The 27,600-nt window shown below is 35.4% G+C and overlaps 5 protein-coding genes across 13 annotated transcripts; 2 read left to right on the top strand and 3 right to left on the bottom strand.

The window, feature by feature from the left end:
- Positions 1 to 1,257: 1,257 nt before the first annotated feature.
- LOC122536101 lies at positions 1,258 to 20,679 on the top strand. Its single transcript, XM_043668179.1, has 23 exons — positions 1,258 to 2,200; positions 2,635 to 2,786; positions 2,873 to 3,033; positions 3,490 to 3,563; positions 3,657 to 3,766; positions 3,835 to 4,049; positions 4,127 to 4,235; positions 4,356 to 4,450; positions 4,537 to 4,600; positions 4,722 to 4,800; positions 4,900 to 5,127; positions 5,293 to 5,398; positions 5,487 to 5,715; positions 5,938 to 6,007; positions 15,157 to 15,247; positions 15,795 to 15,918; positions 16,597 to 16,868; positions 17,362 to 17,476; positions 17,571 to 17,632; positions 17,994 to 18,119; positions 18,224 to 18,553; positions 18,858 to 19,236; positions 19,352 to 20,679. Exons 3-23 carry the CDS (start codon positions 2,891 to 2,893, stop codon positions 19,601 to 19,603), a joined length of 3,273 nt encoding a protein of 1,090 aa, XP_043524114.1. The 5' UTR covers positions 1,258 to 2,200; positions 2,635 to 2,786; positions 2,873 to 2,890; the 3' UTR covers positions 19,604 to 20,679.
- On the bottom strand, positions 6,649 to 19,990 carry LOC122536094 (GPI transamidase component PIG-S). Of its 4 annotated transcripts, none has more exons than XM_043668159.1 (9): positions 19,904 to 19,990; positions 10,028 to 10,258; positions 9,541 to 9,738; positions 9,220 to 9,438; positions 8,525 to 8,713; positions 8,314 to 8,452; positions 8,031 to 8,178; positions 7,547 to 7,893; positions 6,649 to 7,449 (listed from the first exon to the last, which is right to left on the bottom strand). In XM_043668159.1, the coding sequence occupies exons 1-9, from the start codon at positions 19,956 to 19,958 to the stop codon at positions 7,344 to 7,346; spliced, it is 1,632 nt and encodes a 543-aa protein (XP_043524094.1). In that variant the 5' UTR covers positions 19,959 to 19,990; the 3' UTR covers positions 6,649 to 7,343. The 4 variants fall into 4 exon arrangements, with proteins under 4 accessions (XP_043524094.1, XP_043524096.1, XP_043524095.1 ...); XM_043668161.1 differs by having other exon boundaries at positions 8,591 to 8,713; XM_043668160.1 differs by lacking the exon at positions 19,904 to 19,990 and adding an exon at positions 11,450 to 11,486.
- Positions 20,427 to 24,987, top strand: LOC122536100 (protein Dr1). Of its 6 annotated transcripts, none has more exons than XM_043668176.1 (2): positions 20,427 to 20,674; positions 24,212 to 24,987. In XM_043668176.1, exon 2 carries the CDS (start codon positions 24,218 to 24,220, stop codon positions 24,719 to 24,721), a length of 504 nt encoding a protein of 167 aa, XP_043524111.1. In that variant the 5' UTR covers positions 20,427 to 20,674; positions 24,212 to 24,217; the 3' UTR covers positions 24,722 to 24,987. The 6 variants fall into 6 exon arrangements, with proteins under 6 accessions (XP_043524111.1, XP_043524108.1, XP_043524110.1 ...); XM_043668173.1 differs by having other exon boundaries at positions 20,530 to 20,693; XM_043668175.1 differs by having other exon boundaries at positions 20,652 to 20,700.
- Positions 20,478 to 23,849, bottom strand: LOC122536092 (vascular endothelial growth factor receptor 3-like). Its single transcript, XM_043668157.1, has 9 exons — positions 23,433 to 23,849; positions 23,137 to 23,356; positions 22,899 to 23,044; positions 22,601 to 22,835; positions 22,313 to 22,510; positions 21,883 to 22,234; positions 21,672 to 21,782; positions 21,340 to 21,596; positions 20,478 to 21,260 (listed from the first exon to the last, which is right to left on the bottom strand). The coding sequence occupies exons 1-9, from the start codon at positions 23,660 to 23,662 to the stop codon at positions 20,823 to 20,825; spliced, it is 2,187 nt and encodes a 728-aa protein (XP_043524092.1). The 5' UTR covers positions 23,663 to 23,849; the 3' UTR covers positions 20,478 to 20,822.
- On the bottom strand, positions 24,834 to 27,541 carry LOC122536096 (protein SMG9). Its single transcript, XM_043668163.1, has 10 exons — positions 27,217 to 27,541; positions 27,023 to 27,077; positions 26,748 to 26,940; positions 26,623 to 26,669; positions 26,356 to 26,545; positions 25,848 to 26,144; positions 25,643 to 25,787; positions 25,413 to 25,533; positions 25,241 to 25,352; positions 24,834 to 25,174 (listed from the first exon to the last, which is right to left on the bottom strand). The coding sequence occupies exons 2-10, from the start codon at positions 27,030 to 27,032 to the stop codon at positions 25,096 to 25,098; spliced, it is 1,194 nt and encodes a 397-aa protein (XP_043524098.1). The 5' UTR covers positions 27,033 to 27,077; positions 27,217 to 27,541; the 3' UTR covers positions 24,834 to 25,095.
- Positions 27,542 to 27,600: the final 59 nt, after the last annotated feature.

Below are 27,600 nucleotides of genomic sequence, written 5' to 3'. Positions count from 1 at the left end.
CAAAAGACTCGAATAAGTCCGTTTAAAATTTTTACGTTGAAATAAAGCTAAAAAGAAAAAAGAATTAAAATCCAAAATGTTCTTTAATTTCCACAATTCGTTATTTTGTCGAATTGTTTTTTTTTTTTCTTTTTTTATCAGGTTTCTCTGTGCGATAATTAGTGACAAATAAAAGATAAAATACTGATTCAGCTATAGCAATTTACCACTTGCTGTTGAAAATGAATACCTGATGTTGATATATAAATATTATTCAGTAAATAAATATATAAATAAATAAATAAATATGAATGTAATTCAATATCATACACACGAGCGCGCGCGCGCGCGCGCACGCACACACACACACACACACACACACATATTTCGGGTAAAATATAATTTGTTTTTGTATATGTTTTTTACGTTATGTATTTTGTACATATTTTACATATTGTGCACATTAAATGTACAAACTTAAACAGATATGTATTAATTTCAATTGTAATGATAATGATTGAAAATAAGTAAAGGATACTAAACTAAAAAAATTTAAAACAATTTGGGACACTTTACAGAGATTGATAAAGAGATTTGTTTTCTTATAAAAACTATCAATTATGCTCAGTATCAAGGAGAAATAGGTGTTCTAAATGATCTACGAACAACATCGAAAACCGTTAGAAGGAAGATAAAATTCATCGTGTTTACATTAAAGATGTCCTCTTTGCCGGAAAAGAACGAAGACCAAATACACGTATTATGTAATGAAAACGAAATGTTTGTTTACTATTGTTTGCAGCATAAGTCAATGACGTCAGTAATGATTTTTTATGATTCCCTCTTTGTTCGGCAGATGACGGAATCATTGAAAAAAGTATTCCGTTGTTATGTATTTGATCATTATGTAGAAATAAAACGTAAAAAAAAGAAAAGAACTCATGCACAGAGTACAATTAGATTTCTAACGGTTGGAGAAGTAACATTGGAATATCGTGAACTTAAAAGGAAATAAAATAATCTATAAATCGAAAGTCCCTGAGTAGCGATACTGATAGCGATGGTGATGGCGATGGCGATGGTAATGGTAATGGTAATGGTAATGGCAATGGCAATGGCAATGGCAATAGCGATGGCGATGGCGATGGCGATAGCGATGACGATGACGATGACGATGACGATGACGATGACGATGACGACGACGATGACGATGGCGATGGCGATGATGATGGCGATGGTGATGGCAATGGTGATGGCGATGGTGATGGCGATGGTGATGGTGATGGTGATAGTGATAGTGATGGCGATGACGATGACGATGGCGATGGTGAGAGACGAGAGAAAACCTCTGCGAAGTTCGATGTGTGTGACATCACTCTTCATTGTTGGAGGTTTACGTCATTCTCGAGTCTGGTCTTAAGTTGGTGCGCGCAATCTACAGTAGTGTAGCACGCGTACAGACTAGTGGCGGGAAGTGATAGAGAGAGGAAAGAGGCGAACAATAGCCGAATTACAGTCGCGACTGCGCGAAACATGTTAGACGTATCGTTAAACATGTTTTCCGTTAAAACGAAATTATCGTTTATTCGATAGTGAGTCTCCCTTTAAATGAAAACCAATGATAGATTAATCGTACAGGTACATAAGTAGGAAAAGGAGAAAGGATATCGCGTCGATGAGAACGGAGGAGTGAGGGTGAAAGAAAAAGAGAAGAGAAGGTGCGTAAGATGGAAAAGGAGAAGGATACAAAGCGCGACGTTTAACAGTGGTAGCGCTGATCTGTGATTTCATCGACGGTTACTGATTTCGAGGGAACTCGATATGAATTGAGCGTAGTGTGCTTTCGAATCGCAAAGAACTTTTCGCGGGAGAGTAATATCGCGCACGGTGTCATAGATAATATCGGGGGAAAAAAAATATTTACGAGTAATGTAATTTATTTGCAATCCGTCGGAGCAGCCAGTGCCTCTTTGACGACGCGTTCTTACATTTTAAATATAACGGTGTATAAATAAGTATGAGCAATAGCGGGAGTGCACAATCAGATCTCTCGCCGTTCATTTTTCTAAGGAATCTAAATTTCATTGTTGCGTTTCTTCGTTCGTGGTTGAGACTCGTAAACGAATGCACGTGAAATGCAGTCGGAACCGATACTTTTCCCTTTGAAGTTTACCACATATGTTTTTCGTGCGTGGGCATGCAGCACCGAACTATCGTCAAGGTTAGTGTGCCTGACAGGCTCTCCATCGCCTTGCGAACTTACGCTAGTTCTCAATGGGTCGCAGTGAGTAGTTGCAGTAGGTAATTAAATGGATACACTTCCACGTGTATGTCTGTTAGTAGTAATGCTACATCTCGTTTGCTCTGAATATGTACGTTATCTACATAATAACCGTAATTTTGTTTTTATACTTTTGCATTTCTGCTTACAAAACGTAAATTTAAAAGAAATTTCAATGTTTCTTTCTATTTACAGTGTAATTTGTAATCACAAATGATATAGCATTGAGATAGCATGCATTGAACAAAATAAAAAAACAAAAAGAATGATGATGATGGTGATGATAACAATGATAACAGTAATAATAATAATAATAATAATAATAATAATAATAATAATAGTAATAGTAATAATTTTCTTCCCTTCCCAAATAGGAAAATTCAAAATTCTCCTCTGTTGGATGATTAAAGAGTAAACTAATTTTGAATGAGCAAAAATTCCTTGTATAGTCGCACATCAGTTTGAACAATGAAGTCTTGTACATCTTTTCAAGCTTGTGTCAACAGTTCATATCGACAAAATCTATGTAAGTACAATTTTTAGAAAATATATATGATTCATGCGTTTTTAACTGATAAATGAATTTTCAATGAATTTGTGACTTTGTTTCAGGGAAAAGAAAGATACGTAATGTTGTCACTTGCATACTGGGTGCATATATACAAAGAGTGGCAACTTACTAAGAATTATTTGATTATTGGTCCTTTTGCTTATATAATGCTTCAAGAATTTTATATCTTTGTTACTGAATTGGCACATTTGTGCAGTGAAAGGTAATGCAAATATTTATCTTGTTACAACTTATTGTCTTACTTTCTTTGAATAATGCAACAAAGGGTATATGTTACAGGCTTAAAGTATCAAACAGTTGATTATAATTAATCAAAATAAATAGTTTTGCAACGATGCAGCGTAGCATGCTTTTCCTTGTTGCAAAAGGATTTGATATTTGGAAGTATGTTTAGTATTACATTAACTTCATTGGTAATAAGACTATTCTAGCATTACCACACTCCAACTGAGATCAATTTTTATCTGCGTTTTTTACAATCAACTAATTCAACTCGATAAACGTATGAAAATAAATCAAATGTGTATATATATATCGAATCCTCTTGCAGATCAGATAGAGATTGACATTTTTGTAGTTCGAGTGTGATAGTATTGCTTTAAGTTACGAATAATTTGTTTCCTTATATCGTGATTAATTCATGCGTATTTTATTCCAGAACAGCCGCTTCTATGAGTGCCACTCGTTTGTTACACTGTGATGGAAAAGGTACTAACAACAAAAGCTCTTCAAGTTAGTACATATATATAGTTGCATATATTTTAAATATGTGTGATTTTGCGTGTATAAATCCGCATAGCGTGATTGTACCGTTTATTTCTGCAGATAGAATGGCATATGAGGTATTTCTGGGTGGATCTTGCAATCCAACCACATGGAGGTCAGAAATAGCGATACCGACTTTACAGAGACTCGGAATCACTTATTATAATCCTGTATGTAACCCGTATGGTGTTCATTCTTGCTTGGTGTATCTCTAATAATTGTAAATAATGTATTTTAGCAAGTATCGCACTGGGGACCGGAATTGATAGCTCAAGAATACGAAGCGAAGCAAACAGCAAAAGTGTTACTCTTCGTAATCGATAATCAAACACGCAATAGTGCAGGCATCATCGAAGCAGCTCAGTTGGCAGCTACGCGCCGCGAGTCTTTAATTCTTGTTATTTATCCGTATCGTCAAGGTCAAACGATACTTGACGAAACTGTGTCTATTCAGTAAGCGCTTTGTTTTCGCTTTTTCTTATTTTTCGTTGTTACGATTAATCTTATATTCTAATACTTGTTGTCATTAGAGAATATTGCGACCTAATGAATGGATTGCTAGTACTTCAGTATCTGATGGAGAGACAAAGGATACCAATATTCGAAAGTGTATCGGTTGCTCTGAATTGTACATCCAAGGTATATATAGAAATATTAGTGGATAGAACGAGTATAAGAATAAGTAAGGGTTACCTTGCGATATTTTGCAAGGTAAACTGTGTTCCTACCAAAAAAAAAAATCTTCTGTCTTCGTGATAGGTGCTACGCGAGGAAATTCACGTGCAAGATCTACATGCCGATGATGGTATTAGGCCGATTAAAATATCATTCGGTCAAAATGGAATGGATCTGCTGTAAGAATTTTTTTCTGAAACTGTGCATACACAATTTATGTAAATGTGATTGTGTCGGATAGATATTATAATTTATTTTTTTGCAGTATGCTCAGAGAGATTTTCAGGTCTATGGATATGAATGACAATGGAACCGTGAATTTGGAAGAAGTAAGTACATATATACGTACGTAATTTGTCTATTTGTCACATTTATAAAAAAGTTTATAGAAAAACAAACATTACCTGTGAAAAACTAATTAAAACGTATGTTACACGTCTGTCTTCATAGGCTTGGATAGCGTTACAATCGAATGTTAAATGCAACGTATCGTCGATGACGGAGCTTCTCAGTGTCGTGAACAAGTCGGGTAATAACCTCTTTGTATTTTTATGTGAAACGAACAGTGCCGTACACGGCTTGGCTGTATTTTTTATGTTGTCTGTTCTTACTCTGTCTGTGTTTTCAGAAGCGTATAGGACGTTGATAGATGATGGATTTCTAGCAAAGAAGGATCCAACGGAATTACGGATAAACTTTGAACAATTTTGTGCGTTGGCTACGGAATCAGCCTGGAGGGTGAAAAGCAACGGCGTCTCTTGTGAAAGTGAGATACCTTCAGTTTGGAGTATTTTATGTAGGAAGGCATCGAAATTTCTTCGCAGAGCTATTGTGCAACCTTTTAACCGTTTCTTAGGTATTTCTTATTCTCAAAAACTTCCCACGATCTGTAATAGCGTGCATATCGTTAGTACGTATGAACTAGCAAGCAGGTCGTTACGGGACGTGCCTTGATTAATTGTTCACGAAAACGTTCACGAGCAGTCGAGTGTACGATTCGTTCGACCATTCAACTTTTTAGATTGGACCAATTTCTTCGTGCCAGAATCTGAGAAGAGAGACTTGTACGTTGGAGTAATCGGTAAAGATCAGTTTTGGTTAGAAACGACCGCCATACCCTCGATCGAGTGAGCATTCGAGATGTAACGTTCTTTCGATTGTCGCCATTACGACAATATCGTTGTAAGTTTACATGTAAATTTTTTCTCGTTTTAGATCTAGTGGATTGTCTTTGTATCGATCAAGCCTGAACGAGTACAATGTAAAAGTGTTGCCGCAAGAATTGCAGAGGATGAAGAATTCTCGGTTAATATTGTTGATTGTACCGCAACATTCGCGTGGTATCACTATAATGGCATTGGCAGCTCACCTCATTGGTTTACGCGCAAAATTAGTCCTGTGCGTTCAAACGCTTCCCGAAGACTGCTTAGTTTCTGGTGAAAAGGTGAGCATTCTTGCCTTGTCTTCTATCAATATACAGATTTATATTGTGCACAAATATGTATTTTTTATCTTGCACTCCTATAGACTTTGTATTCTTTCTCCTGTAGTTTCTTCCTTTGTTTTATCTTTTCGTTTTTTTTATTGTTCTTACCGTGTAATCCTCTGTTTTTCCATTGAGTGAAACTCTGAATATTATATTTATATATAAAAGATTTTCTTTTAGCTAACCGAACAAGCCGTAAAAGACTACAATCGGGGAAGAATGTACCTGTCGGACTACGCGACGCGCGAAGGTGTACCTGTTTTTCAGAATATCGCAGATGCTTTGCAACATGCGATACAGCTAGTTCAGCATCTCTGTTAATTTTTTTTTTTTCTTCTATTTCCTCTCCCTTTTTTTAATTTTTTCAACTCCTTCCGTCCCTCCTTTGCTCCCACTTTTCTTCTTTTTTTGCTGTTTATATTTGTACCTTTTTTTTTTTCATACGAGTAAACTTTTCAATTCACCAATTAATTTATTTTTATTATTAGCGATAATGTTCAACTACTGATCGATCGAACATCTAAAAAAAAAAAAAAAAAAAAAAAACCGAATTTGCACTTATTCTAATTAGGTAAAGAATCCACTGAATCCGCAATAGTTGTGAGATTTGCGATAAACGTTTGATACACATTAGTTTATTGGACGAGGAAAAATAATAGTGTTATTTAGACCGCTGAAGTTAAAAAATATTTACATTTTTATCACGTGGATGGATTTCATTATCATAAAGTGGCTTATATCGAACGAGCCATGTTAAATTAATTTGAATTCTCAATGAAATTTTCTCGTGGTAGTTGAACATACATTTTATAACGATTCAACTCAATAATTTTGTAACCATTTGGTAACCGGTTGAGGATTGATATACGTGTATTGTACATAGATTATTAGTTGTTTCTAACGATTTAATGATAATTAATTTGAAATTTGTTAAAAAGAATGTATGAGAATGCGTGGAAGACGTTTGGTAGTATTAAATTTGTGTGCGTAAATGTGAACAAAAGACGCGTATACCTGTGTATAAACAGATTTATCTAGCGCTACTCTATACTATATTATATGCTGTGACGCAAACGTAATACATCATACGGATTCGTATTTCGTCCGTCGATAATAGAAATTACGAGGCAATTGTAATTCTAGACTACCTGTTTGTGTGCGAGAAATATGCAGGACAAACAAAGGTTAAATTTAACTGTATGTAAATTATCTCGAATCCATTCTATATTCTTTGGAATGATTTAAACAGCTCAGCGCATTCTCTGTCCCTCCCTGACACCTCTTCTTACTACTCTCTGTCTCTGTCTCTCTTTCTTAATCTTTCACTCACCTAGTCCCTTCTATATTTCTCACCATTCACTCACTGATTCACCCGACACTTTCTGCTGTTTTTATAACTTGAAACATTTTCTTTGTACAATAAAAAAAATATTGTTTTTATTCGTGATGTTTGTTTGTTTCATCGACTTTTATCTAGATAAAACGTATGGAAATGACTCAGCGACGAGATACATTAAAAACGATAAAAGAAAAAGAGAACAAGAAGAACTAGACACTTGACACTTGGTTGAAAACCTGATGCAGTTCTAAAGATTATTGGTTCTTCGACCGGAATAATAGCGATAAATATTTTTCAAGGAAAGCAAAACTGGTACCATGGCTGGTAAAAAGAGAGGTGTGTATACAGCGTATCTGAAATTAAAAGAAATACAATTAGAAATGAGAAAAGTTTGGCGAAAATACATAAAGGATGCCTTGGTAGTATCCTTACGATGTAAATGTGTCTTACTTTTGATCTTCGGGGAAATATAGTAAAGCAAAGAGTGTTGGATCGGAGAATGCCGCTTCCGCAGTAACAAATGCTTCTTTGCTTAACAGAAAACCTGTAGCTAGATCACCGTGCGTTAATTGTTCAGCCGAATCTTCTACCAAACGTAAAGCTGTCTTTATTCTGTGCCCTACAACATCTGTGATCACAATGTTGCTAATTTCCTGAAGAAGCTGAGCAAGCGATTGAAGAGTCAATTTCGCCGATGTTAATTGCTCGATCGTGCGTATACGTAACAATACATCGACTTCCCAATCGTGCAGTTTCAATCCCGGTAAAGAAAGAGCGTTAACACCGTTCAAGAATTTCTAAAAAGAAAAAATAGAGTAGTATCGCAATCACTTAGCATCACAGATGTTACCGAGAATAAAATCGACAATAAAAGAAGAAAGCAGGTTAAAACAACTATGTAAATGAGAAATTTTACAGAAAATTTAATAAATACCGGTTCTGGAATGCCCAAAAGAAGTTTCAATTGGGTAAGAAAGGTTCCAACAACAGTAGTTTGTTCAGGAACAATGGTAACTGGTTGATCGGGTTTCGCAGCTATGCAAGCTTCAACGGGTGGATTAATCAAGACTACACCACCCCATCTACACGGTCACGAAACAGAAAAGACAACGTATTAGACAACGTTACAGAAAGTGTAATATCCTTACTCGCGAGTTAATCCGAAAATTCGTCAATTGCAAAAATTTCGAAATGTCTGGAGGCGTTTGAAGCAGTACCTCGGTGACAGAAACGCTTCAACGTTAGCGGTGATTTTCCATCGATGTCCAGAACGCGTGTAAACATGCAACGGAGCGCTGTCACAAGGAACAGCGTAGATAACGAAGTTGATAGTTGGTCGGAGGCTAACCTGTGAGGCTATTGATGTAATAAATGTTGTCAATTTTATTTTGTTTCTTATAGGAAAATGAAAATACGAATAACACACACCTAGCTTCTTCTCCAACGGTGTGATTAATTGAGGCAGAACGTCTTCCGACAGTGCAAAATGCCTACCTAATGGGCTACTATCAGGCACTCGTTTCGGATTAACATCCAGTGGTAGTAAATACAACCACTGAGACTTTACGGAGAAGTTGCTCAAGATCGACAGCTCAGAAAGAAATGGCTCGACGTACTCTAAAAAAAAAACACAAAATACATATATATATAAAAAAAAAAAAAAAATATGTGTAGATATGAACAATGAAGAGCATACAACAATAACAACAAGAGTCTACACAAGTCCTTCCCCATTACCATGGTTAACACCATGGTGTGCAAAAACAGAACGGAGGTATTTTAAATAATTGAAGTAATATAAATAATTTTGGAAATATGTTTTCGAAGTGACTCTAGTAAGAAATATTTGTTGATTTTATTTCGCAAAATGCCTTGAAACAATAAAATTTTTCAGCTTTAACGGCAAGTTGGTATCTACTTCAGAATTCTGTTAAAATTTTTGTATTGATCTCAATACGTCTATACGGTATGTATTGAGTACCTTTTGTACAACATGAAATAAAATCGATTCGACGATTTTTTTTTTTTTTTTGTTACCAGCAAATGAAAAGACAATATTTACAACTTGGAAAAATTGTTTTAAAGTAGCGTTAATCGTAGAAAGATCTTTCTTAGTTACGCACCTTCGGTCATCGTTCGAAGATCCCAAGTAACTTTCAATTTTTCTGGATCAGGATTGACCAGAGTGATCAATACATCGTAAGCCGGGTTAGCCGGGAACCTCCGTCTGTTTTCCTCATCTAGGCTGTAAAGAGTCGGTTCGGTGAGTGCATTTCTCGTTAAGGCCAGCGACTCTTCGAGTAATATCCACTCCGACAGTACTCGAATTAAAGTGGAGGTAGCTAAAATGAAAATCGCCGTTTCAATCAAAGAAAGTATCGACGAAAAGGATCGAGTTCCGGAAGAGCGCGGTGAAATTTTACTTTTAATTCTCGGTCGCTTACTAGTCTCTGTAGAAAAGTAAATGGTTCTTCTCGAACCAACGAGAACCACATCGTGCAAGTTGTTTGTTTCCAAAAGCAGAAGTTGTCCAACGTCGAGATCGAAGGCAGACGCTATTTTCTCCAATTCGTGATAGGTAAACGCGGAAGTCATTAAGTTACTGGATATCACGTGATAAACAATTTCTATTTGGTAGATACCTGCAACATACAAAGGGTGTGAGTCGCGTCGGGAAGGATTTACGTATGTAAATACGTATGCAAGTCGGTACGAGGAGATTTTCTCGCCGTAAAAGAATGAAAGAAAAAGTATTTCGTCCTTACGATTGTTCGAAAAAGACCGAATTTAAAAACTTACTTACTTAGTACGTGCGAATTCGACGAATTGTCGAACTAGGGTTACGGAATAAGAAGAAAAAGGAAGAGAAAGAAAGAAAGAAAGAAAGAAAGAAAGAAAGAAAGAAAGATCATTTCATTTTCATTTACTTACTGGCATTTTTAAAGGCATCGTTTATATCGTGCACCAATGATTCAGCTCGATCTCGAGACAGAGCTACGATGACAATTTTCGTTTTAATATTGATGTCTAAATCGGAAAGTGCCTCGATTCCAGCATACGGGAGTGATACTCGTGGAACTGCGGTAGTATGCCACCAAAGAGGAACTCCGACACCCAACAACAATACCGCGAAGGAGATGCTCGCGTAAACTCTGTATTTTTCTGAAAAAAATTTTTTTTTCTTTTTAAACTCGTTGATACCGACTAGTAAAACTTTAGAGTCGGAATAAACGTAGAGTAGAATGGCCAAACTGTCTCGTCTCCGCCGTATTTTGTAATTTTTTAACGAAGCTGGACAACGAAATAATATTTTTTCGGTCGAATACATCCATAGAGTATACCGACAAAATTTAGCCATAAAATACGAAAGTGACAGAATCTAACTGACTTTGTCGTTTTGGACCCACGAATTTGGATCTGCGGTGTACAAATTTTCAATTTTTGTCTATGAAAGAAACTATGAAATTCGAGGGAGAACGTGATAAATCTGTTGGATCCGTTGCAAGTGGCCGATTCACAATTTGAGGGTGCAACAATCGGCCATCAGATTCTCAGTGTCAATCGTCAGAAAAAGTCATGCGAGAAAAAAGTGCGAAAAAACCAACGAAAGACCTATGAAATCATTGAATATGTTTCATTTCAACAACGGTTTAACCGCCCTGACATTGCATCTCGTGGGAAAAAGTCTGACGAAAAAAGATTCACAACGATCAACTTATTCGTACAATTAATTTTTCGAAATTTTTCGACACCGAGGACATTTGACCGAGCGGTACGAAGTTTGCATTTTCCCCAACTAGCGGTCTGTTTGAACCATGCGATGCGTCACACGTAATAAACACGAGGACGAACGATAGCGTGAGCGGGATTAATTACTAGCGGGATTAGATTGATTTAAACGCTGCATCGTCGCTCTTACTTTACGTTACTCTCCACCATTGAAATTGAAATGTGTGTATTTAGTTGGAAAATTTCAATTAATCTTACTAAATGAATAACAATCAAGAATAACACTCGTTACCTAGTTACCTCGCGTACGACGACAAAATGTCAAAATCAAGGGATATTTATACACTGGTAATTTATCAAGTCGACGAATATCGGCGGAATTTTTACAAAGTTTTTACGAAGAAGAAAGAATGGGATTCACGACGCCAATTTGTCGCCAATTCGTCGCCAATTCTCAGGACACGTGTCGTATACACGTATTATACCTAGTGTACAACCTGGATCTCTGTCCCCACGTTTCGAATTCACGTTCGTACATATCCCGGGAAAGAAAAGGGACGAAGCGAAAAAGATATTAGTCCCACCGAGGGATTCGAATTCCACCTGGGTGATTGGTAAGCTTACGTTGAACCTGCAATAAGAACATCGACGTATCAAGGTCGAGAGACGGGGAACGATACGTCTGTCGCGAGTCGCTGCTTCGTTGAGTTCACTTACCAGTCGTTGAAGAACCAACCAAGCAGCCGGAGGACGTACCACGAGGTAGGGGTAAGAGCAAAAAAACACGAGAAAACACAAGTAGGAAGGAGAAGAGGAGGCGGAAGAAGAAAAAGTGGAAGAAGACGAAGAAAGAGGAAAAAGTGACGGTAGCAGAAAGAAAAGACGGAACGAGAGGCAGAAGAAGCGACAGTTGAGTAAGAGGAGGAAAAATGAAGAAAGGGGTGATTGTGTTTTGATCGGGAATAGTTTTCAATTCTCTTTCTTGAAACGAAACGAAACGAAACGAAACGAAACGAAACGAAAGGAAGCAGTGATAGAGAGAAGTGAGTGCGACGATCAAAGAAGGAACTCGATTCTGCTTGGTGAGATCTCGTTGTCGGTGAGCGAGAATATGCGCGACGATCGAGTTCTCGTTGTCCGTGAGCGAGAATATGCGCGACGATAATAGTGCGTACGAACTGTGACACGTTGATTGAAGAATCAACAGTGATTCGAGATCCCGTTCGTGTTCGAATGCACATTCGTGTTCATTGCCCGCGCGATATCGAATCAACCGATTTCAATTAGCATTGGACACTCGATACGACCGTATGTCGATCTTCAATTTCTCAAATGTTTATGTTCGTTATGCACCTATTGCCTCTTATAATTGTAAAATCGCCAGGAAACTTTCAATTTTTATATTTTGCGTTGCATATTTCTTTTTATATTGTGCGATAACGTGATAAGTAACCTGCGGATGTTTATGAGAAATTTAAAGGTGCGAAAACGCACAGAACGCGCACACAGCTAACTATAGATATTTTTCGTTCTTTTCTATCAGTTCGGAAAGAAATTTTTTTTATCTTATTTATCTAGCTTTCTCAAGTCATTCTACCATACCATACAAATCAAGTTACTCTAAATATAATTGAAGGGAATTATCGCGACAATAAATTGATAAGATTTGCAAATCAAATTTACTCGTACCTAAACAAAAAATGAATGGCATGAACAGCGCGTCACTGTAACGGTAAGTTTTGTAAGATTGACTTATTCGATCCTGTAATCTCGAGTCACAATTACAATTATTTATCGCGTACATCTCGTATCTATTGCCTGTATAAGAACTGAAAATTTTAATTGGCAATTTTACAGTTGTGAGAAGCAGAATATAGCAGCAAAGTAATTGTTTGAAGACCGGTATTTGCACAAGTTTCTCTTTTCGTGGATATGATTAAAAAAATATTAATTTAAACAAGTAGCGTATATATTATATCTTTTTGGATGTTTTATATACGCATTTTATTTTTACGAATAGATATTGAAATACATACATGTGTATGTATAATACATATAACCTGTATATCTCAATACGTTACATACAGTAATTAATCAGGATTAAAGCGACGTGACAAACCATTTCTACTACATAGTGTCATTTCTGTCTCAAAAGATGGTAAAGATCGATATTATCAAAAACTGCAATTTTTGACAAATAGTGCGATAACAGTCGTTCCGATTATTTTGGCAATTGACAACAAATGTTAAATTTCCCATAAATCCATTCTAATTCGCATTCTAACGACGACGTTCGTTTACTTTTACTTTCGATCCTGTGAATCTTTTTGTTTCGTCTCTGGTCGGTGTGAGCTCAGTATGATTGATTCTTGCGGAATTCGTGTATATGTAACTTACTGCCTCGATTCGATGTCAGACTTCGATCGCAAACTTTGCGATAACAACGGAAAAGAAAAAGAATACAGAAAAGCAGCAACATCGATAAAAAAGGTATTTTTAAATATTCTGTATCAGTAAAAAGCAACAAAAAAAAAAAAAAAAAAAAAAAAAAAAAAAAAATCGATGAAGGTGCACATCCACGAAGGATAGTCGCGCAGATGGTCGTTCCGATTTTTGACCAGTTTACCAATCGGAGGAGACTCGATTCGAGGAGATCTCGTTACAATACAATACAATACAATACAATACAATAATTTCTCTGTATCCATTATGTTCCTTATATTTTAATAATTCTTCAATATCAAAATCTATTGTAAAAATTAGAATTGACACGTGATGATAATAAAAATTAGAATATCTGATATTGAAGTTTAGTTGTATTTGGACTAAAAATTACAACGAGTATTTTGTATACATACATACATATATTTTTTATACCAAGCGCATTTCTTGCATTTTTGCACTTGTGAATTTTCTATAAATGAACAAATAACAATATCCGCTCTCTATTGACTTTTACCGTCAAGAATTGGACAGATATTTTCGATCGATAGATTCGACTCGATTAACAAGTTTAGATTAAACCGTTAATATGGCAGAATGTGGTGTAATTGCAAACGTTTTGAAATCGTAAAGACTCGATGTAACTGGTTGATTGCTGTTGCTGCACAATTGTAAACACCCCTTTTGTCTCAACTGTTATTAAATTAACAATTAAGACAATTAAAATTGGAACGAGAGCTCGTGTAATATAATTTTGTAAATGGTTGTACAAATGGTAACAATATTAATTGATCAAACGTATTTTGGCTTAGTTGAAATGACATTTATATCATTTATTTACAAACGCAATTAAAAAAGTAAAAACGCATGGAAATTACTAAATGTTATTCCTTTGATCATTTCACGTTACTCTACTCATGCAAGTGAGTGCGTCAGGTGCATAAATTCTCTAAATTTCCCATATAAAGGGAATTACAAATAAACATCGGTTCACGTATAACCATCGATATAAAGTTTAGAATTTTTTTCGAATTGATAGAGAGTTTAGAATTTGTTTAGAACACAAGATACATAATTGGCATTTCATCGATCGTTCCATTATAAAAATGTAGATCGCGTGTCGCGAATAAGATGAAATCCAATTGGGTGAACACGATGTGTACGCATAGGGAGGACGATTTTGTTTGAATGTCGACGTTGACATGCTTTTCGATTTTTTCTTTTTAGATGGAAACGAAACGACACGGAGATTCGTCGAAATAGCACGATAGCACAAGGCAGGGAATCAGTTTCAAGAGTCCCAGGACGCGATCGAGTTGAGGAAGGAATTCAACACAACGAATGCATGTACGTACGTACGTATGTATGTATGTATGTATATATGTATGTATGTATGCACGTGAAATGGACGACGACGGGGTTAGACGACCCGTCGTGCAAGACCTTCGGGGTCAATCTCGTTCGGTGTCGCTTGTTAGCAAAATTACTTAGCCCGTAATCCGAGTATACGATACAAAAAGAGGGACTAGAGAGAAGGGCAGAGGTAACAGCAACGAAAGAAACAAGAATTGCGCAATTCTTTGCACGTATATGTATATACGTACGTACGTGCAAAGTACGTGCCGATTTGATCCTTGTGAGGAAACAATGCAGACACAAATATCGGTTTTGAAATCACCGTTAATTGGCAAAACGAGACACGTTGCTTTCAACTGGCGCGAACGCCTCAGTTCATTCGTCACGGCGCGTCGAAATCATTGCGTTGTCCTGTCCTGTCCTGTCCTGTCCTGTCCTATCCCTTCTACCCTGTCCTTTTCTCCGAAGAATAGAGAAACACTTCGTCGACGTTATAGCTATATTTCGGTTTCTTTTCTAGGTAGGTAAGTAAGTACATGGCTCTTGGCTCAAACATCGACGAACAACGATGGCTTCGCAGGCTAATGATCTATATCTGGAAACTACCGATCCCACCAATACGAGGTATGCATTTTTTTTTTTTTTTTTTTTAAATTATAATTGAAGAACGAACGATATTCGAGAGCAATTCATGAATTGTCGATTAATCGTAATTTACGTAAAGGGGAGACGGATGAAACGACGCGTTTCTGACGTTACGAATGAAATTAATTAAGTTGTACTACTCTCTATTATATTCGTAGCAAATTTCCGATCAAGCCCAATAACACTACTATTTTCTATCAGATAATAAATAAAAATCTTCATCTACATTTCTTTATATTTACTTCCTCGTGTATTTTATATATGTACGTACGTATGCGTGTATGTACATATTTACATACAGGACAGTTCACTAATTCAAACAGCAATTTATCGAACGATAAATTTTCCAATGAAAAAACTTCAAAACTATCACAATTTTATGCATTTCTAGTCCTTGTGTTTTCCATAAACGCATAAAAATCCACAATCGCGTCGTCTATCTCTTCAGTGTGTACATAATCGGTGTCTATAGATACGTATCGTTTCATTTTTTTTATTTTTTTATTTTTAACCTATATTGTTTCAGAAAAACAAGAACAGACGGATTTGGCAAATTGTTGATACGATTTCTCTCAATCTACTGGAGATCGTTCGTGATTACACTATGGCCGCTGATTTTGTTACCTATCGTCGTCGTCGATACTACCGAGGTTTGTACCAACAGAAACATCTTGTATTAGTTAATGATGACCCTTTCAACATCATCATTCGTCATTCCTTTCGTCTTTTTTTTTTTCCAAAAGCTTGTTAAGTGTTGTTTTACCTTTTACCTGGAGGATTATCATTCGAATTAAGTATTAATTTCCACTGATATCATCGAGATGATTAGAAATCACAGATGTCTTGTGCGAAAACATTGCCTTTTTAATACATATATGTACTTACAAACAAGCATCGTTTGTAAGTACGTATTATGCGTATGTTTTGAATGGAAAAACACGACAGATTCCATAAATTTTAAACCAACGCCAATGCCTGTTTCTTTGGTATTTGTGTGAGCCAATCTTCTTCTTTCTTGCTCTTCCTCTGTGTCTTTGTTCCATAATTTCTTTTTATTGTTATTTCTTACTCTCTCTGTTCTCATTCTTGCGTTACGTGTTACATCTTCCACTTAGTTTTCTCCACTGCGGTAAAAGCATCGTTTAAGAAAACCATTTATGTACACATGCCTGTATACGTGCGTGTCCACAAACAAACAGTGAACAAATGAAAATATAAATTTGTGCATTTCGAGACGAAAATGTGAATGTCATTTGCATTTTTCATTTTCCTGTTTGTTTGTCCATTTGTAAAATGGATGGAAATGATTAAGTGTCGATCGATCACAGGTAAGAGCGATGCGATGCTTGTACGTGGTTGGCTTGATGGCAATGTTTTGGATGACCGAGGTGCTCCCTTTACCAATCACAGGTTTAATTCCTGTCGTTCTCTATCCACTGATGGGCATAATGAATACCGTCGACACCTGCACCTGTTATATGAACGACACTACGATGATGTTTATCGGTAGCATGGTGATTGCAATCGTTATCGAAAACTCCGGCCTGCATATGCGCATCGCGCTATTAATTATTAAAATGATTGGCTGCAGCCACCGAAGGTAACTCAAAATGACAAAAAATATTAGATCTTTCACTTGTCCGTCAATCATTTCATTTCTTCTATCGTATCGGTATAAATGATCGGTAATAAATACAAATAAATTGCGCAAATATTCACAATCTATTTGTCGGTTTTCATATAATGCATACTTGCTCTTTCCTACATATTTATATATTTATCTTTAATAAATAACTGCCGATTTATTAGTTTCGTCTAGTTTCGAAAAATAATTTTCTGAATCGTATTTCACTTTTGATTATTCATGATTACACGATTTCATTTCGTTCATTTTATTCATGATTACATGATTGTATAATTCTGAAGGCCACCATTTTGATGCCTGACTGTATCATTCTGAACGATTAATTGCTCGCTTTGTAGATTCAATTATCACAGTTTAGATGAAATCAATATGTACCTTTTTAATACGTACCCACGAATAGATTGTACATATTATGTAAAACGTGCATATACAATTATACAATCTACAGACTAACGTTGGGCTTGTTCTGCGTGACCATGTTCCTGTCCATGTGGATTTCAAATACCGCTGCTACCACCATGATGTTACCCATAGTCGAAACCGTTCTGTTAGAACTTGAAGCAGTAAGTAATTAAACACTTACCTTATCAACCGCTATCAAGTCGTAATGTCTTTCAATTCATTTGAATTTCATTTGCATTTCCTTTGGACTTTCAGCAAGGTTTGGGTAATATGTTTGATCAGGAGGAAAACAGCTGCGGCGAAGAGGGAACAGAACCGTACGTAGTCATAAACTCATCAATTTAAACGATCGTGTCAATTATGTTATTAATGGGATGGTTGCATTTTATTGTATATTCACACTCGAAAAGAATATTGCGCTGTATGCGCTTCTTATTCACTGACTTTTGACAATTATTCCGTGGCCCGACCAACAACCGACAACAAAGACGAACGCAAACACACTTTTGAGAGAAGTAATTATATAACTTTAAAGAGGAAGGAAGACGAAGTTTCATTAATGAACAAATGAAGTTGTTAATCCGATCGAACAGAAAAAAAGAAAGAAAAAAAAAAGCCACGTTTCTTTGCCAATTGCTGATAGTGCTGATAGCTAATTTATTTCTGTAATAATCATAGGACAAAAAAACCGACTCATACCACCATGGTTTATTATCTCGTGACGGCATACGCTTCTAGTCTCGGTGGCATTGGTACGCTGGTTGGGACAGGCACCAACTTGACGTTAAAAGGATTCTTTGAGAAGTAAGCGCATTTGATGAACGACATACCGTTCGTAAACTATGAAACGATTAAGTGTAACGAGAGAGAGAGAGAGAGAGAGAGACAATTGTTCACTTATGTTGCAGGAGATTCCCAAACAGTTCGGGTATCAGTCTGGCATCCTGGATGCTTTACTCTGTCCCACCGATGCTTCTAATGGGTTTTCTCACGTGGCTTTGGCTTCAAGTTATGTACATGGGAATGTTCAGACCGGACAGCAAAGATGCACGAGCCATTAATATTGGGCTGCAAGGAGAAAAGGTTGCAGCAACCGTGGTTGAGAAAAAATACAAAGAACTCGGTCCAATTACGTGGCACGAGTCTGTTGTTGGCATTCTTTTTTTTACAGTTGTACTTCTGTGGTTCTTTAGAAATCCTGGATTCACAGAGGGCTGGCCAAGTTATCTTACTAATTTGTAGGTATCATTTTTCTTTCTCCAGTTCATTAATTTCTCAACGATTTCGTACGTCATACGTAAGATTTGATTTCGTATCTTTCTAAGCTTGTATCATGTGACTCTCGGTCACCATGTTCCACGCATGTAGAAAGGGTACTAGGAGTAGGGCTACTGTCGTTGAGAAGTTAATGATTGTTGTTATTCCTTCGATATTCTTCCAAGTTTCTTTGCTTCTTCTTTGCCCTTATCCTCTTCTTTTTCCTGTTGCTGAAACGGAAACTCGTTTCAACAAAATGTCCGCAACAAACGTAGTTCTTTGCAGACACGTGAAAGATTCGACAGCGGCCGCTTGCGTCACCATTCTCTTCTTCGTATTGCCGTCCAAGCTAGATTTCCTCCGAGCATTTGACTCGGATCCGATTAATCGTCCAACCAAACCGTCGCCAGGCATGATTAGTTGGAAAATGATCAATCAGAAGATGCATTGGAGTTTGATCCTAGTTTTGGGTGGTGGATTTGCCATTTCAGCTGGCAGCACCAGTTCCAATCTTTCCTCTATTGTAGGAAATGCTCTTGTTGCTTTAAAATTAATAAATCCATTTGCAATATTGGTTATTGTATGCGTGTTTGCTGAAACTGTGACAGAACTGACATCTAACGTTGCAGTCGCGAACATTATCTTGCCGGTTTTGGCAGAAATGGTAAGGAGCTCTAAATGACGTTCATTTTTCTTCATTTTCCAATTCATGTTTGCGTTTTGTTTGAGAAGCTAATGCGTACACCGATTGTTACATATTTATATGATGATTATTTCAGTGCGTCGCTTTACGGATACATCCACTGTTCCTGATGATGCCAGCTTCTCTGTGTTGCTCTTTCTCATTTCACTTGCCAGTAGGCACACCGCCAAATGCAATAGCTGTTGCAGCAGGTCACATAAAAACTAGAGATATTGCAATAGCTGGAATAGGACCTACCATTATAACACTTCTAGTTACAACACTTGCATTTTCCACTTGGGGCACGTATATCTTTAACTTGTCCGAGTTCCCTGACTGGGCAACTTAACGCTGCACTTGTGCGTTTAGTATACAGCTTATACATCATTTTCACTCGACCAACACTCGAACGAATGTCAAACACGAGTAGTCGGTTTATACTATTACCAAGTAGCATACGAACTAACGTTATAAATATTGTTTAACAGAAATATCAAATCTACTGGATTAACGAGAAACATTACTCGCGTAATAGCTAATTGTCTGACTGAATACGTCAAATGTATAATTTTGATAACAATAAGAGAAACGAAAGTTACGACGCAAAAATAAACGTAGAAATCAAAAAAATAAGAGTAAATGGACTTACCATCCACAGCTGTGTCATAACCTATTGTATCCGATACTTCGGCATTTCCACTCATGTTGCACTCTTTTCCCTTTCTGTTGTCAATGTTTATCGCTAAAAGAAGACAAAATTATGTGTGTTATTACGTGTGCAAAACTGCACGATCAAATAGTATCGAAATACTGAACTAACCAAAATTTACGAATGCATTTTTCTAAACGATAAACAACGTTCCCCTTGCATTGTTTGGTACAAACATATTTTTAAAGTAAAATACCGGTGAGATCGTACAGTCACAATCAATTTTCCTCTGCTGTCAACAAATTCATTCTTGCGACAATTTTAGTTTCATGAAAACCAACCATTACGCCGTTAATAACGATAACGCGTTCATCAGTTTTTTTTTCCCCTGATTGTGCCTGCGGTAGCTGCAGTGCCTACTAATTAAATTTTTTATATACCGAACGCTCGATTAAACTCTGAACTGAAAGGTTGATTTTCATAAAACGAAAACTTACGAAAAGGCTGTTTGCAAATTTTATTCGTTCGTTTTATCAAATTCATTTTTCTATTACATATTTATTACATTTTTCTCTTTTACTTACACTCTCTTTAATACTGATGATTTGCATAATATGGAGTTTTTGAAAAAACGAGAAGTGAAATTTATTTGTATTTTATTTGTTTGAAGCAAAAACAGTGTATTTTATTATTACAACGGAGTCGTTAATTTTTAGATGCATTGCGTCTAAAAATTGTAACTCGATAGACGTCCGTGGATGCGTTAGATAGGTAGGATAAATAAAATAACGTAAGTAGTATTTACTTTTTTTTCTTTTGTCTAATTATGTATTTTTTAAAGTTTGGAGTATTTAAACGTATAAGAATAGTTGGAAATGGTTAGTAGAAGTGTAGAAATAAATGTGCAGAGTAGAATAGATTATGTGAATTTTTCTGGGTATGCTAGTGCGTAACAAGGGTTAGGTATTGTTCGGAATGAATTGTTGGAGGATGCGGTTAGAATTCGTAGCTCGGAGAGCAGTCGCGTAAAATTAGGTCTGTTCTCGCACTCTGTAACCCAACAAGATTGCATCAAGTTGTAAATACTCGGAGGAACGTTGTCTGGTTGTTCCAAACGTCCGTTCTCGTGAACGATGTGACGGAATATACGATCATCTTGTACATTCGCATAAGGGAAATCGCCTAACGTACAAATTTCCCAAAGTACCACTCCAAAAGACCACACGTCACTTTTCGAAGAGAAGGCTAATTTATACAAAGCTTCTGGCGACATCCATCTAATTGGGAGATGATGTGTCTTTTCTTCCGCGTTTTTTATTATGTATATACCATTGCGAGAAAGCCCAAAGTCAGAAATCTAAACGTTGTTATTAGACCTTGTTAAAGATATTCAACTTTAACGAAAATAGAAATGTCAAAAAATTTATTTTAAATACCTTGACAGTCAAATTTGCACTAAGAAGAATATTCCTTGCCGCGAGATCTCTGTGAGTAATCCTTTTAGCTTCCAAATGTTCCATACCTGCAGCAATCTCTGTAGCAAATTTTAAAAACTGATGCCCTTTTATTCTACCAATCCAATTTTCTTTATTATCTATTGCTTCTCTATAATTACTAGTAATGTTTGTATATTGTCTAGATTTGAAACTATTTATTTTATTCCATATCACAGAACACATCGTGGCGTACAAAGCTGAAAATTAAAGTTACGTCAATTTTTCAGATTGCATTAAATACAGTTATAGTCACAAATCGACAAACTATTTACTTTTTGAAACATCAATCCCTTCTCTACAATTATTGGCAATATTTGTATATTGGTCAGACTTGTAATTATTTGTTTTGTTCTGCATGGTAGAATACATAGAGTCGTACAAAACTGGAAATCAAGATTATATCAGCTTTTCAGGAGCATGTTGATTATAAATGAAATTGTAACAAGCTAATAACATTTCACGACGATCGAATAATCTTCTCACATTGTTGGTTCCTTTGATCGTGCAAGTAGGTTAATAAATCTCCACCTTGCATATATTCAAGCACGATACATGTCGGTTCTGTAGGTTGAACGCAGTAGCCTACGAGGCTTACTAAATGAGGATGATTCCCAGCTATTCTCATTATTTCAATTTCTTTTATAAATTCTTGCCGTGTTTCAGAATCCTTGGATATATCTGTTTGTTGAGACATTTTCACAGCGACCAAAGTTTTATCTTTATCATCCAAATGACCGAGATATACTTTTCCAAAGTGTCCAGTACCTAATTCACGCATTAGTCTTACACTTTTAAATGGCACTTTCAAATTATCTGTATCTACTATATATCCTTCCTAAGGATAAGAAAAATCATTTATATTAATAGCAGAAAAGCATTGCATTGTTGCGGACACACAAAATTGTCTATTTACTTCTGATTCATATTTAATATACAAAGCGTTGTACGCTCGAAGTATCGTTCTTGTCAATTTACATTTATATCCAGAAATTGTGTGCATTCCAGGCTTACTACTTTTACGTATTATAAAGAAATTATAGTTGCGATACAATAGGAAGCTTGCAATTCCAAATAGAACACAACTAGTTGATATTCCAATTGATATAAGCCACTAAAAAATAATATTTAAAAAACATGAACGAAAATAATGATACACTTGTATGTATTACTTGGTGTGTTGTAATTTTGAGTAGTGTCTTACTATATTGCGGTTCGTCGGTGATACGGAGTGTATAATGATATCTTCTGCTGATCCAGTGCATCCATGATGATTGACAGCATTGACTACTATTTTGTAGCCATTTTTAATCTTTGCGTGCCGATTATTAGCTTTTAAATCCCACGAAAATATAGTTTTATTTGCAGGTATTAGTGCTAATTCTGTCATATTATATACAGGTAACCCATTCTTTGATAAAAAGAGCGGTATACCAATGCTACAAAATAAATGCTTAAATAAGCAAGTTAATTATACATTGAATCGTCTTTGTATGTATCACCTTATTTTATAATATTGAACGTTGGATGTGTTAAAAGTTGGGCTCCAAGTTACAACAATCTCATCCTCTCTTTGAAAAGTGTTTACTTTTGGAATTGGTAGTGTTGTATTGGCATTAACACAATTACTTGGGACTGTATACACTACCTATAAAATTTAAGCAAACTTCTCATTGGTTTTACACAAATCACTTACATTTATCGTATATATTATATTTGTATCCTGTACAAAGAACTTACTTCAGGTGCATTTAGTACATATTTTGATCTTGGATTGGCAAAGACTTGTACCTTGTACGAACAGTTAGGTTGTATATATAGATCTGGGATATTAAATAAATCATTGTATTCAGGGAAGACTATGTTGTGTTTTGCGTTACCCTTTAATATAGAGAAAAATGATCCTTTTGGGCATTCTGCGACATTCTTTCCCCTTATTGGTGTCCCTGTGACTATGACGCTATCGTATGCAAAACAAGACAAATCAACAACAAAGTAACAAAATATTCTTTTATGCATTATTGATAAAAATTTACCTATAAGAAGACGGCTGCTTAATGCTATTTGGTGGCAACCAAGATATATTCAATTTTAAGAACTTGTACGCATCGTGCTTTTCTTTATAGTTCCAACCTTGTAAAAATTTCACACTCAAGTTTCGTACAGCTCCAACAAATTCGTTCGTATTTTTCGCATAGTTCTCGTTGTATAAATAAGATAAAACGAGCGCAACATATATTAACAACGATTGAATTCGTACTAACATTTCATTTTTCAATTATAAATGATTTAAACACGAGTAATTGCACTGTATTTAATTGTAGTATCAGGATTACCAAGTTATCTTCTTTTACAGAGTGAACGTATTATCATTAAAGAATCTATCAGATAATTTTTCTCACGGTGAGGAATAAAATTTTCAAGTGCGCGATAACACGATAAGCTCAATAGTTAATATTAAATATGTAGTTATATCTACATCTCCTGTATTAACAGTTTGGCTAATTTAAGGTGCCGATTCAAAGACACAGGGAACAAGAAAAAGGAAAACATTTAGATAATGTTGATATTTAGTGGTCTTTTTCTTTATTATTATTTTTCTCTTTTTTTACTGCTTTATATATAAATACCTGGCATAATTTCAAAAATCAATCAGTGTACATACATACGTACGATATTTATGATCTAGAATCCAGAATACATATATTCAATAGATCGATAAAAATTAAAAAAGTTGAATAAGTGACAGAAATAAATTCACGATTCATAGACATACACATCGAAAACAAACTAATTTTTTGTTTGAATTTTGTAGAGAAACATGGCCTCGGCTGCCATATCACCGACGGAAGACGATGAATTGACCTTGCCACGTGCGTCGATCAACAAAATGATTAAGGAAATTTTACCACACGTACGCGTAGCAAACGAATCCCGGGAATTGATATTAAACTGTTGCACGGAATTTATTCACTTACTTTCCTCTGAAGCAAATGAAATTTGTAATCAGCAGCAGAAGAAAACAATTAATGCCGAACATGTGCTTCAAGCGCTTGAAAAGCTTGGATTTGGAGATTATAGCGCAGAAGCTGAGGCAGTCTTGCGAGATTGCAAAGCTGTTGCGGCTAAGCGAAGAAGACAGAGTACTAGATTAGAAAATTTAGGAATTCCGGAAGAAGAACTCCTTAGGCAGCAACAAGAATTGTTTGCAAAAGCAAGAGAAGAACAAGCAGTTGCTGAACAACAACAGTGGCAACAATTACAAGCAGTTGCGCAAATGGCCTCGATGCAGCAGGCTGATAGCGAACAAGAAGATTATTCGTAAACGAACTTTACTTTTTTTGATTTGTTTCAATGTGTTTGGCAACGAATGAAAGATGTTTTCTTTTTTTTTTTTGTTGTTGTTGCAATAACGATGGGATAATTACGATAATGTATATCGTTTCAATTTTTCTTTGATTTATTCGATTTTACATTTACTATTACATGTAAAACCTCACTCAGAAAAACGTAGAAAATCATTACTTTCCAACTTCTGTGATTATGCATTACGAATCTAAATAAATGATGATGACTTTTTGTTAAAAAAAATGCGTTAATTGCATTAAACAATCTATTATTATAGTTTTCTTCTCATAATGTTTTTCGCACACTGCTTCACGCGAAACTCATCTGTTGCACATGTAGCGTAACTGAAGATTATGGCATTAACCTTCCATACTCTGAAGAAAGGTGACTCTTCTTAATCGCTTCCATTACTCTTGAAACATAGTGGTACCTATGCAATTTAATTATAAATGGATTGCTATAAAATACAATGAAAATGAATTGATTTTAACTCTACCAATTTTTTTCTGTTAGGGTAGTTGGCGTCATTGGATTTCTAGTAACACCATGTATTTTTGTTTTTAGCTTTTCTATCAGTTTTTTCCGGTTTTGGCGTATTGTAGGTTCTTCTGAAAAGTAAAAATTTAATTGACACAAGGCCTTAATTTGCAATTGTTAAAACACCGTACCTTCGTTTACAATGCGAGGTACAAAAAATAAATTTAATCCCGCCTCCATAGAATTATTACTCAAATCCAAACCACTGTGGGTTTGTAATCTAGAACTGGAGAATAATTTATTATAAAATTCCTGAAAGTACACAAATAATTAAATGTTATTAATATAATTGACGTATATAATTAACATTTTCAAGTTGTCAATAATTCATTATGCCTCTAACAATATGTATATATATTACTTTCACTTTCTCCACACTGTGAGGCGTAAAATCTTGCAATTCAGCTTTATTATGTAAAAACACAATATGAGGATAATATTCGACATAATCTTGGTCCATATTGCTAGTAGAGGATGGCTTTAACATTTCCGCAGTTTGTAAAAATCTACGAATTGTATTGTAATTTGAAAAATTTATATCGGAGTAGGAATATTGCTACGCTTACCTAACTAAGTTTGGATCAACGAACCAATCTTGCACAAATATAATAACGTGACAAACTGAAAAAAGGAATGCTGCGAATTGTAAGGATTGCAGCTCTAAATTAGTCTCTGTGTTTATGAAGTCCGTTGTAGATTTTTTTTGATCGTAACACGTGGAATAATCTATAGTAGATCCCGAGAGTATAGGTTGTGTATCCAGATATATTACTCGATTTTTTGTCACGAAAAAATCGATACCAATAGTGCAATTTGCACCACTTTCATGATGTGACGTATCTTGAGTTGGAAATATATCAGACCTATATCAATGAAATAGATTACATTTGACAGAAAAAAATAGAAAGCTTTGTAAGAAAATTACAAAGGACGAGTTAGTTGAAATGTTGAACTTTTGGAACCCCTTGAAACGCAAAAAAATTTCGAGTTTCGAGAATATAAAAATTAAAACTTGGAACCCATTTCTAGAAAATTGTACAATCGTGCAATTCAAGTTTTTCGGACAATACTAACGCAATGTTAGATGTTAGAAGAGACATTATGGTTGATTTTCCAACACCTTGAGCTCCTAAACATCCCACAACTAAGAAATCCTGCTGATCATACAGGAATTCAAGAGGGCTTTCACAAAGTTGCATATTTTCATCCATAAATTTTACACTACTTGTCATTTCAGGACATGTTGATAGTACAGTACGAGCCGCTAGAAAAAACATATCTGTTAAGTTTGTCATTGCATTGAAAACACAAATGTAGAATTAAAAAGAGAGAAAGACTCACGATCTTGTATCTTTGTTGGAACATTGGTAGACGAATCACCTTCTTTTCTGAAATTTGACGAAATATTTAATAACGAGTCAAAAATGTAACATGGCGTCTATTTTTAAGCAAGGAACTATTTTTACTTGTTACCACCATTGCGTTGATTTGGTGACACAGCTCTGTTCTCGCCTTCTCTCGTTTTTAGTATGAACGTTGGACGATCTATAACTTTAATCGTACCTCTTCCGTCACTGTCCTTGGTCTCTGAATCTTTCGACGTGATCGGCAACATTTTTTGTACATTCATTGCTTCCAAATAATAGTTTATTACTTTATCTGTTACAACAAATGCTTATTAATCATTAATGTTAAAAAGCATTTTGCCGACATTTTGCTACATTTTTGATACAGAATTTAAGTACACACATACCTCTCCATTAACTTGTTAAAATCTTTGCAAATTATATCTGTCCCTAATGTAAACAAAATTCGTATATATTGTACAAGTTTTAACATTAAGGTTAAGAATAAGCAGTAAATATATATATATATATATATATATATATATATTTATAAATACATGTAATTATGCATTTTACAAATGAAACTCACTATCACCTTGCTAATATTCAAATATCATACCAATATGATAGTTTTCCGTAAAATAATACGAGTTGAATAAATTTACTTAGGATAAACAACGCATTGCCGTTGTGCCGTTTTTGCAAATATGACAGTTCTCATTCATAACCATACATCTTGGTTTACTCGTCTCGTGTAAGTAAAAGGAATAGACCTATATCACAGTTGCGAATAAAAATGAAATAAGTATGAAATTTGAGATTCGGCAAAATGCTTTATACTTTTGAAGTCTTTAAGATCTGAATGTTTAAACTATATAAAAGATATATAAAATATTCTAAACAAAAGCTCTGTTTAATATAAAACCATTAAATTTTTATACGGCGAACACAAAACAAATATAATAAATATAAT

Source organism: Frieseomelitta varia, unplaced genomic scaffold (assembly GCF_011392965.1).
Source record: "Frieseomelitta varia isolate USP_RPSP 00005682 unplaced genomic scaffold, Fvar_1.2 scaffold_798, whole genome shotgun sequence".
Taxonomy (NCBI): Eukaryota; Metazoa; Arthropoda; class Insecta; order Hymenoptera; family Apidae; genus Frieseomelitta; species Frieseomelitta varia.
Note: the sequence above shows the minus strand (reverse complement) of the source record. Positions and strands in the feature narration are given on the sequence as shown.

What these genes read in the sequence shown, in the direction of transcription:
- LOC122536101 (XM_043668179.1), top strand. Translation starts at nt 2,891, where the DNA reads ATGTTGTCACTTGCATACTGGGTGCATATATACAAAGAGTGGCAACTT. An exon ending in CTCTGAATTGTACATCCAAG is followed by an intron (nt 4,236 to 4,355) that starts GTATATATAGAA and finishes TCTTCGTGATAG; the next exon opens with GTGCTACGCGAGGAAATTCA. An exon ending in TCGTCGTCGATACTACCGAG is followed by an intron (nt 15,919 to 16,596) that starts GTTTGTACCAAC and finishes GATCGATCACAG; the next exon opens with GTAAGAGCGATGCGATGCTT.
- LOC122536094 (XM_043668159.1), bottom strand. Translation starts at nt 19,958, where the DNA reads ATGAGTGGAAATGCCGAAGTATCGGATACAATAGGTTATGACACAGCT. An exon ending in GAAGCGTTTCTGTCACCGAG is followed by an intron (nt 8,179 to 8,313) that starts GTACTGCTTCAA and finishes GTGACCGTGTAG; the next exon opens with ATGGGGTGGTGTAGTCTTGA. An exon ending in TATTTCCCCGAAGATCAAAA is followed by an intron (nt 7,450 to 7,546) that starts GTAAGACACATT and finishes TTTTAATTTCAG; the next exon opens with ATACGCTGTATACACACCTC.
- LOC122536092 (XM_043668157.1), bottom strand. Translation starts at nt 23,662, where the DNA reads ATGTTAGTACGAATTCAATCGTTGTTAATATATGTTGCGCTCGTTTTA. An exon ending in CACCGACGAACCGCAATATA is followed by an intron (nt 22,511 to 22,600) that starts GTAAGACACTAC and finishes ATTATTTTTTAG; the next exon opens with TGGCTTATATCAATTGGAAT. An exon ending in GTGCAAATTTGACTGTCAAG is followed by an intron (nt 21,261 to 21,339) that starts GTATTTAAAATA and finishes AACAACGTTTAG; the next exon opens with ATTTCTGACTTTGGGCTTTC.
- LOC122536096 (XM_043668163.1), bottom strand. An exon ending in ACCTCGCATTGTAAACGAAG is followed by an intron (nt 25,353 to 25,412) that starts GTACGGTGTTTT and finishes TTTACTTTTCAG; the next exon opens with AAGAACCTACAATACGCCAA. An exon ending in ACCCTAACAGAAAAAAATTG is followed by an intron (nt 25,175 to 25,240) that starts GTAGAGTTAAAA and finishes TAAATTGCATAG; the next exon opens with GTACCACTATGTTTCAAGAG.